The sequence below is a fragment of the Bombyx mori genome, chromosome 10 (genome assembly GCF_030269925.1).
Source record: "Bombyx mori chromosome 10, ASM3026992v2".
Lineage (NCBI taxonomy): Eukaryota > Metazoa > Arthropoda > Insecta > Lepidoptera > Bombycidae > Bombyx > Bombyx mori.
Window position 1 is genome coordinate 17310727 of NC_085116.1, and position 20780 is coordinate 17331506.

General features: G+C 43.0%; 3 protein-coding genes and 1 long non-coding RNA gene across 9 annotated transcripts in view; 2 read left to right on the forward strand and 2 right to left on the reverse strand.

The window, feature by feature from the left end:
* The window catches only part of LOC101735537 (intermembrane lipid transfer protein VPS13D), a 51371-nt gene extending 46548 nt beyond the window's left edge, over nucleotides 1-4823 (forward strand). The window contains exons 70-72 of the mRNA XM_038013239.2: nucleotides 1602-1773; nucleotides 3048-3314; nucleotides 3389-4823. Of these exons, the coding sequence (XP_037869167.1) occupies nucleotides 1602-1773; nucleotides 3048-3314; nucleotides 3389-3614 (665 nt within the window). The 3' untranslated portion in view covers nucleotides 3615-4823. The remainder of the gene's footprint in view (nucleotides 1-1601; nucleotides 1774-3047; nucleotides 3315-3388) is intronic.
* A 1207-nt stretch (nucleotides 4824-6030) lies between these two features.
* On the forward strand, nucleotides 6031-13810 carry LOC101745847 (ester hydrolase C11orf54 homolog). Of its 5 annotated transcripts, none has more exons than XM_062670771.1 (10): nucleotides 6031-6296; nucleotides 7198-7477; nucleotides 7999-8078; nucleotides 8503-8601; nucleotides 9678-9853; nucleotides 10169-10348; nucleotides 10882-10978; nucleotides 11465-11631; nucleotides 13135-13339; nucleotides 13727-13810. In XM_062670771.1, exons 2-9 carry the CDS (start codon nucleotides 7401-7403, stop codon nucleotides 13318-13320), a joined length of 1062 nt encoding a protein of 353 aa, XP_062526755.1. In that variant the 5' UTR covers nucleotides 6031-6296; nucleotides 7198-7400; the 3' UTR covers nucleotides 13321-13339; nucleotides 13727-13810. The 5 variants fall into 5 exon arrangements, with proteins under 5 accessions (XP_062526755.1, XP_021205235.1, XP_012551475.1 ...); XM_021349560.3 differs by having other exon boundaries at nucleotides 7312-7477; XM_012696021.4 differs by having other exon boundaries at nucleotides 7333-7477.
* On the reverse strand, nucleotides 8241-12084 carry LOC134199572 (uncharacterized). Its single transcript, XR_009974125.1, has 2 exons — nucleotides 11380-12084; nucleotides 8241-11131 (listed from the first exon to the last, which is right to left on the reverse strand). It is a non-coding gene; the product is annotated as an uncharacterized LOC134199572 (long non-coding RNA).
* LOC101745986 (E3 ubiquitin-protein ligase RNF34) lies at nucleotides 13806-20174 on the reverse strand. 2 transcript variants are annotated; one of them, XM_012695929.4, is made up of 7 exons: nucleotides 19747-20174; nucleotides 18412-18603; nucleotides 17494-17562; nucleotides 17144-17200; nucleotides 16750-16920; nucleotides 15944-16183; nucleotides 13806-15711 (listed from the first exon to the last, which is right to left on the reverse strand). In XM_012695929.4, exons 1-7 carry the CDS (start codon nucleotides 19979-19981, stop codon nucleotides 15344-15346), a joined length of 1332 nt encoding a protein of 443 aa, XP_012551383.1. In that variant the 5' UTR covers nucleotides 19982-20174; the 3' UTR covers nucleotides 13806-15343. The 2 variants fall into 2 exon arrangements, with proteins under 2 accessions (XP_012551383.1, XP_004921558.1); XM_004921501.4 differs by lacking the exon at nucleotides 17144-17200.
* Between the last annotated feature and the right edge of the window lie 606 nt (nucleotides 20175-20780).

Genomic DNA, 20780 nt, shown 5'->3' on the forward strand with positions numbered 1-20780 from the left:
AGTTTTTCATTTCTTGCCAAGTAGGTAGGTCTTCACTATTTCTATGGAAACTATACTCTTCCCATGCTTTATGTGTTTCAGGATCCAGTCTTTGCACAATTATGTAGATGATAATTAAATCCCATGACTCAACAGGTAAGTTAAGGTTTTGTAGGCTGCTCAGGCATTCAGTTGTAGTATCTAATAATCTTTTTAGTTGAATGGCATTAGGTGTGTTTATTTTTGGTTGTTGAAACAATCTTCTTAAAAGTGAATTAACAATAAGTTTCTTATTACCATATCTCTGTTTTAAAATGTCCCATGCCTGTTCATAATTGCTTTCAGTCACTGATATGTGTTTGAGTAGAGAAGCCGCTTCATCAGCAACACTTGCCTTTAAGTAATGTAATTTTTGAACTTTAGATAATGTGATATTGTGATGAACAAGTGAAGTAAATATGTCGTTGTAGGTCGGCCAATCATCATAATGTCCAGTAAACGTAGGTAATTGTATATGGGGTAATTTTATATTCAAATCTTGTTGTTTAATTGGTGTGGGGGTACCTGCAGTTTGTACGAAATTGGACAAAGTATCCTTTAAATCTGATGTTGTATCCATATATAACTCTTCAATATTGCTATACACATTTTCTTTGAAATATAATATATCCGATCTTTTTTCTTTGGTGAGGGACTTCACAAGAGTGTCGTGTGTTTCTTTAAATATTTGCCAGTAATCTTCGATGGTATTCAACCTCGTTTCTACGTACCCCTTCGTCATACGTGTCTTCGGACATTTTTTAATGTTTGTCGTGCATTTTAATATCAGATCCGCTTTTTCCTCCAGAATATTGATAAGTTCTGTGATTTTGCTCATATTGCCGAGGTCAAGTCAATTTGAATACACTCGAGTTTGTTGCAAATCCGGTTCGATAAGGACCAAAATATGTTTGTTCACCCACTTTGTCGTATTTAAATAATAACTTGGATAGTTTTATAGAATTTATTAAACGTAACTTTTTAGAGACAAACAATTTGTATAAATTTTGCAGCAGTAATGGAGGGAAAATGCAATGACACAGATTATACCTATAACATAGATTACCCAACTCAACACTCTTTAATAAAATAAAGTGCGCGTGCAACTCTGAACGAGAGAAAGAGATGGAGATAGAGACATGAAGTTTCTTATTTATTTATAAAATGCACAAAATAAAGATAAAAATAGAAAAAGGCATTGTCTACGCGAGACACTGTGGCTTTATTGCATTTATAATAAAACCAATTGATTTCTTGCTACTTGCTTTAATTATAATTTACATTGTTGTAGTCGCGATTGCACGTCGATGAATGTATGAATCTGATTTTTTCGAAGAGGAAGAATCTTGTCCCAATAATGTATTTTGTGAGATATCTTAGGAATATTGTTGAATGGTGTCAGTGCGCGGTGCCGGTGGTAGTGAATGTTCAGGTATCATGTGTTGGCTGGCTTGCTGTGCTAAACGAGTCAGGCGCCGCTCCAGGCATATTTGTACTTTCAATGATATCTTAGAAGTTATTTATGTCTGTACTTTGAAAACGTGTTTTAATCTATAATAATCAAAATTAAAATATATTTGCAGGGGGTATGACGTCACTGGTGAAACACAGCTACGAAGGCGCGACGCAGGAGGGGCTGGGAGGGTTCCTGACGGGGGTGGGGAAGGGGCTGGTGGGGACCGTCACCAAGCCTGTCATCGGCGTCCTCGACCTCGCTGCTGAGACGGCTTCGGCACTCAGGGACACCAGTCGAAGGTACGTGCGTCTGCCCGCCCCTCCCCTAGTCTACACACGGCACGGGGGACGTCAGTACGTGCGTCTGCCCGCCCCTCCCCTAGGCTACACACGGCACGGGGGACGTCAGTACGTGCGTCCGCCCGCCCCTCCCCTAGTCTACACACGGCACGGGGGACGTCAGTACGTGCGTCTGCCCGCCCCTCCCCTAGGCTACACACGGCACGGGGGACGTCAGTACGTGCGTCCGCCCGCCCCTCCCCTAGTCTACACACGGCACGGGGGACGTCAGTACGTGCGTCTGCCCGCCCCTCCCCTAGGCTACACACGGCACGGGGGACGTCAGTACGTGCGTCCGCCCGCCCCTCCCCTAGTCTACACACGGCACGGGGGACGTCAGTACGTGCGTCTGCCCGCCCCTCCCCTAGTCTACACACGGCACGGGGGACGTCAGTACGTGCGTCCGCCCGCCCCTCCCCTAGGCTACACACGGCACGGGGGACGTCAGTACGTGTGTCCGCCCGCCCCTCCCCTAGTCTACACACGGCACGGGGGACGTCAGTACGTGCGTCTGCCCGCCCCTCCCCTAGGCTACACACGGCACGGGGGACGTCAGTACGTGCGTCCGCCCGCCCCTCCCCTAGTCTACACACGGCACGGGGGACGTCAGTACGTGCGTCTGCCCGCCCCTCCCCTAGGCTACACACGGCACGGGGGACGTCAGTACGTGCGTCCGCCCGCCCCTCCCCTAGTCTACACACGGCACGGGGGACGTCAGTACGTGCGTCTGCCCGCCCCTCCCCTAGGCTACACACGGCACGGGGGACGTCAGTACGTGCGTCCGCCCGCCCCTCCCCTAGTCTACACACGGCACGGGGGACGTCAGTACGTGCGTCTGCCCGCCCCTCCCCTAGGCTACACACGGCACGGGGGACGTCAGTACGTGCGTCCGCCCGCCCCTCCCCTAGGCTACACACGGCACGGGGGACGTCAGTACGTGCGTCCGCCCGCCCCTCCCCTAGTCTACACACGGCACGGGGGACGTCAGTACGTGCGTCTGCCCGCCCCTCCCCTAGGCTACACACGGCACGGGGGACGTCAGTACGTGCGTCTGCCCGCCCCTCCCCTAGGCTACACACGGCACGGGGGACGTCAGTACGTGCGTCCGCCCGCCCCTCCCCTAGTCTACACACGGCACGGGGGACGTCAGTACGTGCGTCTGCCCGCCCCTCCCCTAGGCTACACACGGCACGGGGGACGTCACGCAGCGTCGGTTGACCGAGTCGTGGTCGCAGGTCGGACAAGTGGGTGCCGGCGCGGGTGCGCGGGCCGCGGTGCGCGTGGGGCGCGGGCTCCGCCCTGCCGCGCTACTGCGGGGCGCAGGCCCACGGCGCGGCGCTGCTGTACGCGCTCAACAACAACGACTACTCCGAGCGCTTCCTGGCCTACCGCATCGTCCGGGACACGCCGCACGACATCCGCGCGCTGCTCTCGGACTCCTACCTGCGCATCTTCACCTGCAAGCACTCTGCGCCGCAGGTCGTCATGGAGACGCACCTCAGGTATTCATTTCTATTTCGGTTCAATGAGCAGGGACATCTGAGACCGGCGAGTGTGTGACGGGGGCTCTGTGCAGCAACCTGGTGTCGTGCGCGGTGGTGGAGGCCGGCGGCGCGCAGCTGGTGGAGCTGGGCGTGCGCGGCGGCGAGGCGGGCGTGCGGCGGCCGCGCGTGCAGTGCGACTCGGCGGCGCTGGCGCGCTGGCTGCGCACGCACGCGCTGTACGCCGCGCAGCTCTACCACGAGCGGGCGCACACGCTGCTGCCGCCCGAGCCCGCACTCTGCGCGCCCGGGAACCATTAAACGACTACATCATAACATTAAATGACATTTCGACTAATATTTATATTTAATTTAGTGAAAATACATTACCTGTAGCTCCGAGGACCAAATATTATTTATCTTAGGCAATCGTTAATTCGTAATATATTCGTAATAATAATAATATATTTGACCTGTTTAATTGTAACTAAATATTTGTACATTTAACTTTTTTCATTATCTAACTTCTATAAAGAGCTCATCCTGAAAACCGCGACTGGCGATTTCATTCACAAAATGCTACTGAAGAACAATTGCATTACGTTAAGTCAAGTCGCTGAATTAATGTATTTCCTATTCCTAAGTACATACTAGGATGCGTCCCCCGCCCCCCGCTGCCCCCGCCCCCGCGGCGCGGCGAACCCGCGAGTTGATCTGAGCTGAACTGTCCCAGCTTCAACACGACGTGCAAAAGTAGAGGCAGCTGCCGCGCCCCCCTACTCCCCTATGACTCAGCGAAATGTTTTCCCAGATCACAATAGTATGTACATTTATCTTCAGTCAATCTGTGGTTGATCACTCAAAGAACTGTAATTGCTAGATTAATTGTATTCATATATGAACATTAGTCTGTGATACAAAGAAATTTTGCAAGATAGGTATAATATTAGAAAAAATAATATATTTTGTGTAATTTAAAACTCAATGTAATATTGAATGGTACATCGGGGCAATAGCAGTCCTGGGCGCGTACGGACCCGGAGTTCCGCGGCCGGTGCGCTCGCGGACATCAGCATCATTGTTAGAATACAGTTGACCAAGTCGTAAAAGAAAGCTACTGTACGTGTCTCAACCCCGCAGCGCCCCACGCCTGCCACAGCTCTGCCCCATACGGGCGGTCGATCTAGATTAAAAACTAAAAGCTTATATTTCAAGTTTAATCCGTCTAAATCACCTTATCAAAATACAGATTATATTTAACTATCTGTATAAATCTTTCCCTCAGCCCAGCCTTTCTAGACCCGTCTTGTTAATTATGTCTGTTGCCAAATGTTTCACAATCGTGGGCCTAAGTTGTACTCAGTTCATTACGCAGTGAAATCAAAGACACCCCTGCAATGTGTGTAAAAGTATATCAATGTATGTTAGTCTGCGGATGCTGGTAATTTATTGATGTCTGAAGTTCGTTGCGAGAGTTTGAATTAATTTTGTAACTTGTGATTTGAAGCAATAAAATTATGGAAAACTTTATGTAACGATTTTTATTGAGAATTCCATGCTTTTTTATGCATTTGGGATTAATGGTGCCCCGAAGTCCTTTCCACTTTCATCAGGACAGGTGGGCGAGCAAAGGCTCAGTCAGGAGGGATGGAATTTGCAAATAGCTACCCGAGCGCCTCCAAAGAAGAACTAACAACTTAAGAGTAGCCGCTTCGCGAATGAATCTACTACTGGATCGCAATCGCGACCCGCTGACAAGATCCGGCGAGAAACTCAGCAGGTTGTTGTATGGGCTAAGTTGCACGTCAAACTCTTTGCCGAGTTCGATGAGCAGGGTTACCGGGGTCCGTAAGCCTGCTCCTAGTCTTAGAGCTGAAGGCATCTAATGCAAAAGTTATTGGATCCGATGGATCCGTAAGGTGTCTAGGGCGTCGACGGTGACTGGCTACTGCGTTATCTGGATTCGGGGAGTAGTCAGCGGCAGAGTATCATGACGCATAGCTTTATACGAGTAACGTTCCGACGCTGACTTCATGTGTTTTCGGATTGATTCAAGGTCCAGGTCACGAGGTAAATTCCATGCTCTGTATTTGAATCAATACTCTATGAGTCTATGCGTGGCTTGCCGTCAAGCCCAGGCTCTACACCAAGTAGAACTCTCTTAACGGAGATATTGTTTCGTGTTTTATGTTTAAAAAGTGTACATAATTTTTATAGTTGTAGTTAATTCAATTAACTCTGTACCAGCACCCACCAAGAAATCACTCGAACCAAAAATAATCCCAACTGAAATTATTCAAAATTATTATCAATAATGCTCCGAAGATGCAGTTCCTTAAAACAAAGGTTAAAGGTGAAGCAGAGAAATTGATTCAACATTTATCAATAAGCTCCGATAATTATATAATATGCTGGGATATATTGAACCACAGATTTAATAATGAAAGACTGATATTCAGCGCTCACGTCGACATTCTAATGAGCATACCAACAGGACAACAACCATCGATTAACCATAACAACATTAGAAAGCCTCAACGCTATAAAAAACCTAGGTGTAAACGTGGAGTCTTGGAGCCCTTTGATTGTACATCTTTTAGCGCAAAAACTAGATACCGAGACGCACAGGGCCAGCGCGCACATCATATTGCACACTAATGCACACCGATGTATTTTACATTAAAGTCATTAATTTTCGAGTCAGTTCGTGTACCGCCATCAGCAAGGCGTCGCGTACTCGCATATAAATAAGCATATCAATAAAGAGTATTGGAGTTGTTATCATTATCACAGCAGAGGGTCGTGCGGACGAACTGCACAATCATTTGGTTCGAACAATATATTGATAAAGACTATCCTATATGTGAGTGCTACATATAGCATTCGCTTCTCCATCGCACCCGCAGCATCATTCGTACCGCAGTCGGTGGGACGCAGGTCAATGAGAGGTCACCAATACTTCAACAGTCGGACAGTGTAAAGTTATACAAACGCACGTACAAGGTAAAGTGTTTTGGATATTTGTTCTTCGGTGTTAGATTGTGTCTTTAATATTTTTAGGACTAACATTTTGATAATGATGAATTGAACACTTTTGTTCTTGAAACCGAGCACATATTTTTGAATAAGTAATAATTAGTTGAATGTGTTGAATACGTTTTAATGATAACGAGTCACAAAAATTTTAAATGTCGCGTAAATATTTAGCACCTCCATTAAACCTAACAACGAAACATGTCCTGATGTATAATGTAGTTAGAACTTTACGCTTTATCGATATTCTACAATAAACACATCGACTAGCGATTGTAGCGTTTCTGAAAATTTAGTTGTAAACAAGCACATAATTTTTTTTACATTTTCTGAAGACACGATAAGTGATCTCGGAACTTCATGACAGGTCAGGTTACCGGCGTTTGTAGAATTCACAGTTAAAATCTTCACCATCATCATCTCGTTAGATTTGAGATACGCAGTAGTTTTTTTTTATTTTTTATTGAATAGATGGATGGACGAGCTCACAGCACACCTGGTGTTAAGTGGTTGCTGGAGCCCATACACATCTATAGCTTAAATGCGCCTTGAGATATAAGTTCTACGGTATCAAGTATAGTTACAACGGCTGCCCCACCCTTCAAACCGAAACGCATTACTGCTTCACGGCAGAAATAGGCGGAGTGGTGGTACCTACCCGTGCGGACTCACAAGAGGCTCTACCACCAGTAATTACGCAAATTATAATTTTTACGGGTTTGATTTTATTACACGATGTTATTCATTCACCGTGGAAGTCAATCGTGAACATTTGTTGAGTACGTATTTCATTAGAAAAATTGGTACCCGCCTGGGATTCAAACACCGGTGCATCGCTCAACACGAATGCACCGGACGTCTTATCCTTTAGGCCACGACGACTTCAATACGTTGTACGATGATTTCTGCCCTTGGTATTTCTCTGAGAGTTTGTGACCGACGGGCACTACACCACTCAAAATATGGGTCAAATGGGTCTCTATAGCTTACTTTGCGTTCGAGATAGGCAGGTTGTGTTAACACAAACTTTTCTTATAAATACCGCAATATTACATAATAAAAACAAGTGACAAAATGTCACTTAGTTTATTGTTAGTGTTTGGTTACGCGGCGTCGGTACAGATGGCAACTTTGGTGACCTCGACTGCAAGGTGAGTTCAACGCTTCATTAGACCTGTTTTCCTTTAGTTTACATTTTACAATCGTAATAGACGGCACGTTGTGATAATAAATACTTAATATTGTTATTTTTCAAAATTTTAGTGAGTAATTTTTGGAGTTGTCCGTTTTAAGATACCTATATTTTTTTGTTAAATATGTTGTAATCAATATGATTATTCGTTTGTTTTATTGAATCTGACTCATGTGATGATTATTACCAATTTTAATGTAAACAATATTAAATAAGAAGCCTAAAATAGCACTCAGTTTCATGTTTTGCAATGCCGGTTACGATTATTACAGACTTTAATTTGATTGAATTTTTCAATTTAATGTAGGTACACATTAATATCGAGGTATGGCGCCAAAACTTTTACATATTTGTGAAATAAATTTTGTAATAATATTGTATATGCTTCTCGGTTTTTGATATACCTACCTAAACTTTTATGTAGCGCAGTTTTATTTTGAATAATCTTATACTTATTTTGTTTTAATTATACTTTTGTAGAATGACGTCAATAGATTACACTAAAGTAACAATCAAGGAGAAGGAACTATATACTCCTCCGTTGGACGAAGTAGCTTGTGGTGAGTTTCATTGCTGTTTCTGTGAAAATGTATGTTTAAGTAGGCATAGAAAAATATAGCCTAACTTTTATTTTTTTATAGGTTACCGTCATAAACATTACCCTAACCAGGGACTATCTACTGATGCTCATATTTAAATTATGATTTAAAAAAAAAAGTACATTTTCTCATAGAATTTTACATGGTTTTAATGTCTTAAACACAAAGACGGATTATCGGTTATTGATGGTAAGCAGTGTTAATAACTTTTAACAATAATACTTTTAACTAAGCAACAAGGGCTGTAATGTTCTAAAGCTCAGAAACTATCATCTTACAAGGATTATGCATTAAGGGACAGAATTGGACCATCAACGCTTGGTGTCAAGCGTACGTGTAGGTATGTGGTAGGTACCAGTAATAGCGACGTCATTGTTATTTGCAGTATTGTCGAATGGTTTAACAACGAACTTCAAGTTTGTGGAAGTGTCAGTGGCCGATAGTCCAGACCTCACTGAACCTCCTTACTATCTCAAATCACCAGGTTAGTAGTCTACATTCTGGGCCCTAGTTCTGCTGCGACATCCGATTTCTAGAACTATTAAATTCTCGTTCAATCTTTAACTTTGCAAAGAAAAGAAAAAACAAATTTAAATTTGTTTTACATAAGGGACTTTAGATAAGAAAACCGAAGCTATAAATTATTTGTTTTAAGCAATGATATTTTATATGTAAAAAGAAGCAGATATGTTTCAAGCGCACGTCAAGGTTTGTAGATATATATGGCGCGATCAGATTTGAAGAGTCAGTCACTATGAAGATAACATATCTGTTGTATAAAACATCATTGGTTTTAAGACAATATATTACACAATGAAGCTATCTTTATCTATTGTCGTAAAAATACGAGGACGTGTCATCACAATCTCAACAAGAATAAAAATATCACATGTTTTATATTATGTAATTTAAGCTTCACCTTTACGGACACACAATTTTCTCGTCGAACTCGTCGATTAGCGAATTAGCGAAATAGTTCGACGAGCGAATTATCCCATATACACAGTTCACTGAGATTCTCGCTGTATGGGTCTCAGTAGGTTGCGATTCCGATCCGGTGGTAGGTTCTGCGAAGCACTACTCTTGATGGAGCTAGTGTCAGCAAATTCTCTCAGGTTGAGCCTATGAGCTCACCTACCAGTCTGTGCGTAGCTGGAATAGCCTCTTAGGATCGCCATTTTACCTATTTAATGAAAACTTGAAGTCTCATGTCTCAGGGTGAGATACGGTGTTCGCGTAATGTAGTGCCCGGGCTCTGGTCGCCGCCTAGCATCAGATGGGCCGTGAACTTATTTGCCCACTTATACATATCAATTGTACAACTATCTGGATACACATATATATAAATAATTCTTCTTGTATTGGTTGTAAGGAAGATTGGATATTGGTATCAGAGGCCTTTCGAAGTCGAAAACTGCTCGAATGAAGAGGTACCTCTCTTTACAGTACAATTTTCCCGGCATCCGCGCATACAAACCATGCTGTACCAATAATTTATTTTCGCTTCTTTAAAATAATTTCATATCCTCGACTTTATAGCCTTCATTAATTGAACAACAGGATTGACTGGCGACGCCAAACTGGTCGAGATCGGGGGCCCGCCGTACTTAGTGCCGCAGGTCAAACGCGACAAGATATACGACCTGGCCAAGCTGCTGGAACACTTGAACCGCGACCCCGCCTTCCTCGCCGGCGCTGGAGCCGGACCGTGGCCGTACCTGGGCGTGAACTGCGAGGTAACGGAATGCGCTTTCAAGGACTAAGCAGGAATGCAGTCTGCTGAAAGCCAGCTCCTAGTTCACACCACTGACTTCACGGTGTCGATTCAAATATATTTTGTACCGGTCTTATATGTCTCAGTTTATTTCAACATACCAATGTCACCACCGGAGAAGTACCAATGTCGAACCATTGAGAATTAATGACGCTATATAAACTCGGCCGTGCGTGTGCAGGTAAACGTGATGAGAGGAATAGTTTCAAGTAAACCGTAAACTCCTGTATACGTCTGAAGATTTCAGAAATCTATTTAACATTACGACGTTTTCCAGGGTATAGTAAACCTTAGTGTCCGCAACGGTACTGTTGACCAAGGTACCAGAATAGTGTCGGTGCACCCAGTAGGAGCGCCCAAGGGCAGCAGCGGCTACCTCCAGCAACAGCTGCCCAACGACGAGACCAGGACTGCGTTGCTCGGAAACTACCTGCTGACGGAAGGGAAACCCGGAAAGGTACAGGATGCTGTGAGCTTTGTTACAATTACGTCGTGGGGCGTGGGACGTGGTCAGTAATTGCGAACTGAACACTGATATTAGATCTCGTAAGCATACTAAACTAAATTGAACGGGTTTCTGCTGACATTGTCTCGTCTGAATGTGAACATTATTAGCGATCACAATCATAGATCTAGCATATATGTAAAGAAAATCCTATTTATGTAATTTTGATGGAAAAACTTTGAAATTTTTTAGTTTAAAAAAAAGAGATTTTTCTATAGATTGACTGAACTCTGTCATTGAGAAACAAAAAAATGAGTTCAGTTTTACTTAATTCAATAATACTGTGTAAAACTATAATTTGTGGAAAATAAAGGTTTTAAATTTTGTTTTCTTAATATTGTACAGAAACCGCATAGTTAGATGTCTTTGATTATTGTTCAACCATTTGGAGAATCTTCCCATTATATACATACGTACAGCGTCAATTCACTGTTAATGTGTATGTTGTAATGTAATGTGTATTAATGAGCGATGACAATGACCAGGTAATTAAAGTGGTCGCGAAGAACCGCACGGGCAAGTCCAACTTTATCACGTCCATCCGAGAGACATTGAAGACTCACTACGGAGACAAAGTCGTGGGTAAGTGTTAGTGTAGCCGGCGCGGGCTGCACGTCTGGACAGACATCCTTTATTATTTCATCGGGGTAAGACACTCTGCATGCACACAATTGAGACTCCGCCCCCAGTCAGCGGGCAGTGGGCTCCGCTGCCACGCACAAAATCTATTCCTTCCTGGAAATTACAAAAAAAGTGACATTACAACAAGGTGTTTTTTTTTATTGCTTAGATGGATGGACGAGCTCACAACCCACCTGGTGGTAAGTGGTTACTAGAGCCCACAGACATCTACAATGTAAATGCGCCACTCACCTTAAGATATAAGTTCTAAGGTCTCAGTATAGTTACAACGGCTACCCCACCCTTCAAACCGAAGCGCATTGCTATTTTACGGCAGAAATAGACAGGGTGGTGGTACCTACCCGTGCGGATTCACAAGAGGTCCTTTCACCAGTAAGAAAAAGATCTCTTGATGAGGTGCACTCCGTAGAGTGTGGTGGTGCGCAGGTCTGGGCGGCGCGTTCGTGCTGCGCGCGGGCCGCGGCTACTTCCACGTGATGCCGGACTTCTCCCGCGCGCCGCTGTGCTCCGACGCCGCCGTGGACTCCTGGCTGCACTACTTCGAGCTGGACGCGCCGCTCACTGTCGTCGGCACGCTCGTCACGGGAGACCTCGTGGGTTGCCTCACTTCAAACACTTCACTTTGTGTCATTAACGATCTTATTCAAATTCAAATCTATTTTCGTTAACATCAAAGGACAAACCCGAAATCCATACAAACTTGGGCCTGGCGTTACAGTGCTAGAATTTGGGCATAAGTTACAATACCTAAGAAGGTTTCATGAGCCCAATTTTCAGGTCTCCCAGCAATGGCCAAATTGGTAAAATCAGACAATGTTTACATTTTAGGTTATGTTTATTGTTCGAGATATTTTAATAAAAACGATATTTTTGAGGCTGTTTCCTACTAAAGATGAGTAATTTTTTACGAAACCTGTTGCAGCAACAGGTTGCTTTAAAATAAAAATGGAACCTGTTACGAGAAATCGCGCGTTAGGTTGTTTACGAAAACGAACGAAAGCCAAAAATCAAAAACAACGCTATGCGAAACGCGCTGCGCACGAAATGATTTTTTTAAGGGATTTTATGACCTGGTAACTAAGACCTTTAGGTCAGTCTTATTTTAATTTTAATGAAAACTTTTTTATATGAAAAACTATATTTAACTGATAACTTTTTTATATAAAATATAAATCATTACGTGCTCCCATAATATTATCTCATCACATTTCATTTCATTTTATTTCATGCCTTTTTTATTTTTATTTTTTATTGCTTAGATACCCATCGACGAGCTCACAGCCCACCTGATGTTAAGTGGTTACTGGAGCTCATAGACATGTACGACGTAAATGCGCCACCCACCTTGAGATATAAGTTCTAAGGTCTCAGTATAGTTATAACGGCTGCCCCGCCCTTCAAACTGAAACGCATTACTGCTTTACGGCAAAATCCAAAATATCTTCAGTTGGCAACATTAAAGATAACATAACACGATTTGATACATTTGTGTTTTTCTATGGCATAGTCACATTAATATAAAAATGCAAAACTACCCTTTCATGCTATATTTAATGTTGTCGGTTGTAGATATTTTGAATTGCCGCCATTGTAAGTAATTGTGTCACGATTCGATGGCCATACTCTATTTACATTGATTAAAATACCTATAAAAACAGTCATTTATCCTTAAGCAAAAGAGTATTAATTATTTTTTACACTTGATTTCCACTAAATCGATCCTATTTTATGGATGTTCTAATTCTAATCCGCACGTTTGTGGAGCTAGTTACGTATATTGAAATAAGTGTTGCAGATGTTTACAAAGATTGTTTAAAACAAAAAATTGAATTCAACTTATTTTCTACACTTGGCCATTGTCAATGAAGCTAAGATTTTAATAGGTTAATCAAGCAAAATAGACGAATTTTTTGGTACATATCCCATTCGTGTAACGCTTAGGCCCAAAATGGGGTTTCTCCTTTGGTTGACTGACTGAAATATTGAAAATATACCTATGTAGCTTTGTTTGTTCGTCACGAACTAATGAGTAGAGGCCGGTGGCGTGGCTGGTTCCACGCTCGGTAACATAGTCAGTGTGGTGTCGCACCGTGCAGGGACTGGACCTCCGCGTGCAGCACTTCCACGGGTTCAGCGGCGGCGGCGGGGGCGCGGGGGCGGGCGGCCACTACCACTACGACACCACACCGGAGGACGTGCACTATGAGGGCTACTTCACCGTCGCCTCCTCCCTCATAAGAGTCGACCCTCCCGTCGAGACCCACACCTTCGGACGGGACTAGATCATCCACAATATTGAAGGTAAATTTGAATTAGATTCTCGATCAGAGATAACTTGTTTAGTGCTGGATGTTTCGATTCGCTAGTTCTCGTGTTGTGCATGTCCGTCGCAGCAGCACGTGCACGAGGTCTTGGTTCGGAGGCGGCGGATGACTGAGCCCGCACTCTCGGACCTCTTGAGTCCGCGCGGATAGGTACCACTACCCTGCCTATTTCTGCAATGCGTTTCAGTTTGAAGGGTGGGGCAGCCGTTTTAACTATACTGAGACCTTAGAACTTATATCTCAAGGTGGGTGGCGTATTTACGCTGTACCTAGATGTCTATGGGCTCCAGTAACCACTTCACACCAGGTGGGCTGTGAGCTCGTCCACACATCTAAGCAATAAAAAAAAAAACTTGTGTTGCAGGTCCGACACCCGCGAGGACGAGCAGGGGACCTTCGAGACGGCTCCCTAAATTATGTTATAATAAATAAAACAAGTTGAATGTTTTGAAATACTTTTATTTTCATATAAATCACATCCATTGCGCAAATAGAAACTTATAAACGTAACAAGTTACTTTATAAACGACATCGAGTCGACCGACATTACGTTTCTACGCACGAAGGTTTATACAACTGTACCCTGATGGAAGCGTTTTACATTAATACGCTTCATAAAATGTTCATAATTGATGAAGTGAATACGTTTGCTGCTACACGTGGGGGGCGCGCGGGGGCACCACGCCCGCCAGCTCACATGTAAGTTTCCCCGACAACACCAAATATCAAAGTAAAAGATTGTAAACGTATTTTTTTAATTAAATTAATTACAATAAATGGTGGTTTATATTCATTTAAGAATACTAAAATGATAGCTTTTTAAAAATGAAATTTTTTTCGTGGCTAATTATAATATGACATTGTTTGGGGAGCAGTGAGCTCTTTACTCGGTGTGAGGTAGCTCGCGATAGATATGAGCTGCATTAGCACGCCGGGCCCCCGGACCCCCTAGTCCTGGACTAGTGTTGGGTCGCGATGAGCGGGCGCTGCAAACCGACCCAGGCGGCGGAGTCCCAGGCGTGTCAAGTGGAGTCATTCCCATCCAGTCTCGGTGCCTGTACACGCAGGGCCGGTCCTCCTTTTCATTGCACGCGACCCAGTTTGTCGCTTACTCATAGACACAGCCCATTGAGTTGCGATTTCGATTCGGTGGTAGATTCAGTGACGCGGTGCTGTTGCTGGTGCAGACATTAGTAATTTTTTTTGATTGGCCCCGTGAGCTCGGCCGCCGCCCGAGGCCACGCCAGAACAGCCCCTCGAGGCTGCTGGCAGAGGTAAGAAAAAGGACGCACATGAGACACTACGTTTTGCAACTCTCTGAGGTACATACCATACATAAGTACTTTTGAACAAACCTTGAATGATAAAGTTGTTCCAATGTTTTGAACATCCCATTAATAATGTTCACGCAAGGCTAGGAGTGGCCTATGTCTTAGAAATAGAAAAATTTGTAGCATTTAAATTATTAGTACTGACTCAGAAGGACAATTGGAATATACGCTAGAATGGTTTGCCAAGAAAACTTCAAACAAATAATTTGATCCTACATTCCTTCACGCTAATTCAAGTCCCTGGCGACTAAACTAAACGAGAGACGAGCCGGATCCGCCCGTGTCGGCCCGTGACCGCTCGTGTCCGCTGTGACCTCGAATAGCCCGCGGCCGATACCGGCAAATGTCACTGTATTGGTTTGCCCGTCATCTTGTTCATAAGATTTATTCCTTATTGTTATTTAAAAAGTAGATGTGCCGTGCACCTAACCGGGCCATTCCATAAATATTGATTTGTTCATAGCATTGCTATAATACAGACATTCCCATGGCTCGCCGAGGCGCCTGCTGCAGACCAGGACACCGGCCCGGGGCCGCGACGATTTCCTCAGAATCTATGTGCAATTTCGCGTCATACATTTTAAACCTGTGGGGAATTTTAAATACCTTTTAGGACTAATAATATGATCTAGGGTGGTGGGTCCGGGGCTCTAGGAGCGGAAGAAGCGGACGGCCCTGACGACGAACCGGCGGCAGATGGGGCACTCCGCGAGCCTGCTGGAGCACTGGGTGCACGTGGCGATGTGTCCGCACTCCAGCAGCACGCACTCCAGGCGCGCCGCCATGCAGATCTTGCAGGCGTCCTCCAGCGGCAGCAGCTCGGGGTCGGCGGCGTGCGCGCGCTGGTCCCGCCACAGCGTGCGCGCCCGCTCCAGCAGGTCCGCGCGCTCGATGGCGCCGCGGTACTCCACGCGGTGCCGCAGCAGCAGCCGCTTCAGCTGCCGGACGCTGAGCGCCTCCAGCGCAGCCTCCGAGCCCAGCGCCTCCAGCGCCACGTCCGCCGCAGACTCTGCCGAGCCTTGAAGCCAGTGTTAGATGTTGAGTTGCAGTAGCGCGTTAAGTTTGACTAACTCAGTTCGTCACGACTCAATTAAAGCGATAGATATATTAAATTACTAAACATATCTGATTCTAATTCCGCTAGGTCTGGCGGAGCGCCGGGAACTATTTTAATAAAAACCGTTGTTTTATGATGCGAGCTCACTAACACATGAATGAGAGAATTGCTAGAGGGTGCAGTGTGGTCTCACCGTGGTTGGTCGCGGGCAGCGGCTCGTCCTGCAGGCTGCCGGTGTCGGGGTGGGGGGCGGAGGGCCGCAGCTCCAGCTCGGAGGCGGCTCGGTTGTGGCTCCCGAGGCCGGGGCTCAGCGTGGCGGGCTCGGGGCTGGCCGCGGGCGGCTCGGCCTCTCGTTCTGGTTCGGTTTCTCTGCGCTCTTCTCTTTCTTCTCTGGGAGGAGGGTTATCTGTAGCGCTCAGTAGTATTTCTGAATCTATAAAATAAATATTTTCCTAAACTGTAGTTCGGCTACTATACTAGTGGCAGCCCCCACCGGCGGCGCGTGTGCGCAACGACGGCGTCTTTAGGCGCCATCTGATCGATGCTTTCACATCATAAATTATGTTTCTCTTTATATATTTAAAGAGAACTGATTAAATACATATGCAGAATTTGCTTTTTTTTCAATTCTATTTTAAAATATTCAGGTACCGGGGGTATTATTTTTACTGAAATAAATTGAATGCTACTAATAAAAACTTCTTAACATATAAGTTAATAATTAGTATAGTATTAGTTTCATATAAGAAAAGTAAAATTTAGATTTTAATAGGAATAAATAAAATAAAATAAACATGTCATTTCTTATCGTCGCGTTTACAGTTTATATTTTCTTATATTATAGTGGTTAAATTTAACATTGTAATAAGTATTTTTGAGGAATTGACATTCTTGAAAAAGATTTATAATATACTTCTTAATTTTGTACATAAATTTCCATAGAAAGTATTTTTCAAGATAAGGTTCTATACCTTATCTTGAAAACCATCAGCAACTGACCGTTGGGCAAGGGGTCAGCAGGCCTGGTGATGAGCTCCCAGCCCTGGTCGTCGAGGTCCTCGATCTCGAAGCAGTCGGCCGTGTCGAGCGGCACGGAGGGGCTGCGGGACGGGGTGCGCTCCCCCTCTGGGGTCACCTGGGGGATCGGCACCCGGATGTCGGCTTCGCCACCTGCCCACACGCACGCACTCTTTCATTATTGTTATGTTGATGGAAACCTCAGGTTGTGAACAATAATTGACACACACACAAGTCGTTTATAATAATAAAAATGTGTTCTGATCTAAAAGTGCAGCAAAATTTGAATTCGGTACTTTTTAAAAACTAATAGCATTTGGACAAACAACATTTATTTATCTTCATTCGCGTATTGAGCTGTATGAGGATACGTCACCCGGAGTAGTGGTGAAGCGCTCGGAGCGCGGGGCGGCGCCGCCGGGGTGCCGGCTCCCTGTGAGCATGTATAGTAGCTATCAGTAACGACTTACAAAAGTTTATTATTGTTTCAACAGTATGCTCCATGCTACTTGGAAGCTCATTTCCACAATATTTTCCACAAGACTTGGCAATGAATTCGATATTAAATGATTGAAATATTTTTAACAAAACTAAATTTTTAAAAAGTTCTTATTACATATTAATTAGGTTTTTTTTTTTGTATTATTATATTATTTCTGACGTTTCGATCCATTTATTTTCCTATAATTTATATTAAGTAACGAGAAGTGTTTTGAAAAGGTTTACCTGATGTAGTGAGGCGGTCCGAGGTTGGCTGCCCAGGGACGTGCGAGTGACTATTGTTGTGACAGCTACCTGTTCAAACAAGTTTATTCTATAGCCAAGATTTCACCTGCCTTCAAAATTAAACCTTCCTGACTGAAGTACTTTCATTTTGAAATCTACTTTAAATATTTCTGTGGTAAAAAGCTTTCACAACCTGTCAGTGATAGGCTAATCAGAATCGTGTTTTGCAGACTAACCCAAATAGCAAACTGATGGGAAGATAAAAACTATGTCTGATGTTTGAAATAAACAACTATTGAAACAGCCTTAGTTTGGAATCAAAATTACAAACCGACTTTGAACTTTATTCATTCTTAATTATAATTACACAAAGATCATTTGATTCAATATTAGTCAATATTATTTCTTCTTAATGTCTAATGTGAGGTCAAAAGTTCATGTTTGTGTATCTATTAATAATTTTAAGCTATGACATAGTGATTAATGGTAGAGTTGGTGATCATGCCATTAGGTGAAATAAACAAAATACAATTACCTAAACTGAGGTTAGAGAAACTTTTATATGCGGTTGGCCTGGTTATTAGAAAAACCAGGACAGGATCGTACCTGCTTTTCAAAAAAGCTTACTTGCTTATAGTACCAATAACTTAAATACTGAAACTGCTGTGTTCATTGACAGTGCATTTCCAGGTATCTTTCATTCTTCCATCTCGCTCTGGAATGAATGTCATTCTATGGTTTTTCTTAGCCACTATGGCAGGTCCTTTTGCATACGAGGCTTATGGAAAGTATTCAGCAGTAGGCAGTCACTTATCTGTATCCCTGGCATTGCTGTCGGACACGAGCAACAGTTACCACACTTACTAACACCGTTGATTGTATGCCTACAAAAGTCATAAAAAAATAGTAAAAATTTACGTGTAGGAGGTGGTGGTGCTGGATATGGTTGTGAGGCAGGTCTCAGGTTGAACGTCGAGCTTATGAACTCATTGATGTTGACTGTTAATCCTTTAAGAGAACTGAATGGACTGTTCTCATTGCGAGAGCTCCGACGCCGGTATGCAGGACTATTTACATGTGTTACACACAGACCCACCAACTCTTCCTTTTCTGGAAAGTTATTATTAGAATTATTTGTTGATTCTTAAGTTTTTAGAAAGTTATTAAATGTTAAAGGATTCCCTACCACTGGTTCTATAAACGTCACAGTCTTGAGAAGTAATAAGACATACATACATGTATGTATAGTCCTGCATACCGGCTCCGACGCCGGTATGCAGGACTATTTACATGTGTTACACACAGACCCACCAACTCTTCCTTTTCTGGAAAGTTATTATTAGAATTATTTGTTGATTCTTAAGTTTTTAGAAAGTTATTAAATGTTAAAGGATTCCCTACCACTGGTTCTATAAACGTCACAGTCTTGAGAAGTAATAAGACATACATACATGTTACAAAACTGCATTAAAATTATAATGAACAGACTGCAGAGCTACTATGAACTATCAAATGTTCTAACTTGGTGAGGTTCTTGGTGAACAACTGTTCTAATTTAGAGCTCACCATAGGTAACAAACTTTACTATGCTTGACATGCATAGTAAAATCGAAAAAAGTTAGAAGTTATAAAAAGCTTGGAAAGCTGAGCAAAGAAGGAAATCCTGATGACATTATGATAGATCAAAGACACATCTTACGGACAGACCACACTGTAAGTTTTAGTCAATGGAAGTCTGTCATTCTGTACAATGGTTAACCAATTCCAAAATACATTTGAAGTGACCACATACTGTGAAGTACACTAGGCATATTATTTTTTGTTTTTTTTCCTGCATATTCAGTGGTAGCTGAGCTCACGGGGCTCAACCTGAGAGAATGTGCTAATACTGACCCTAGCAAGAGCAGTACTTCCCAGAATCTACAACCAGATCAGAATAGCTTTGCTTCTTCCAAATCTACTTTAATATAATGTTGATGTTCAAATCAGATAGTCTACTGTTCTCTCTATTTACTACTTTCTCTTTTACTATTCAATGTGTACTAATTATTGGATTTAACAATCTTCAAAGTGCAATCCATTTATTTTGTATTAACCAGTTATGAAATTAATTGTATTGAATTTGATAATAGAATTGAACCTGATTTTGATATTTGACAGTCTTTTGATAGCTTTTTTTGGGACTTAAACCTGTTTTGTACTGGTAAACATGAAAATAAATTTCGGAATGTTAGAAAAAATATTTAAGCGTACCGACACATCCTCTGGTGGATACGTTTTGACGATGTAGGAAGCACTGAAGGTCGCGAACTTTGAGGTGAGCGATGTTTGCTCGGGATAGTGGACGGGTGGACAGCACCCGGCATGGTGCACACATGGAGCCTCCACCGCGACGGAGGCATCTGCTGCAGTAGTACCTCTCACATTCACCACAAACTCTTTTGTGTCTAAACACGCTGAACTGTACCGCACAGCTTTCGCACGGCATCTTGCATTCACGTCCACAAACAAACACTTATCATACCGATATCAAACGGTTTTACAGGCCTATATTTAAATATTAATTAGAACGTGACTTTTTATAGGACTAGAATTTAATCACGATCCTTGTTACCCACGTAGTTTCTTTTAATTAAAATCGCAATTCAAAAGTCAACAAAAATATGTCATCTACACATAGACAGATGATAATTTTTTTTTTAGGTATTTTATGTCCTGGTAACTAAGACTTTAGGTCAAGTCTTATTAAAACGTAAAAATACATTATGATGTTTTCTGGTCAGATCATTTTCCATTGGAGGTCGAATGTAATCTTGAAAGGGTTAGATCCATGACTATTCCGCCTAATATTAGTAATGTAAATAAAATTATATGGGGTAACGCACAGGAGATCAAATTGATATGTATTTTAAATATTGTAATGATAAATTGAAATTAATAGATTTTCCTCTAGAATTGAGCAAATGTTGTGATAAAATGTGTCATCAATCTGTTATAAATAATTTTTATATGTGTATTATTAATGTTTTAACTGAAGCCTCTATTAACTGTTATGATAATTTTAATAATAAGTGTGAAATAACCCATAGGGGTATTCGACCATTGATTGGGTGGAACAAGCACGTCCGCAGTGCTCACCGGGTGGCTAGACAAACTTTTCTTTGCTGGGTGTGGAACGGGAAACCTCGGAAAGGAACTGTGTATAGGGATATGGTGGAATCGAGAAAAATATTCAAAAAACAGCTTAAATTTTGTCAAAACCATCAGGAACAAATAAAAATGAATAT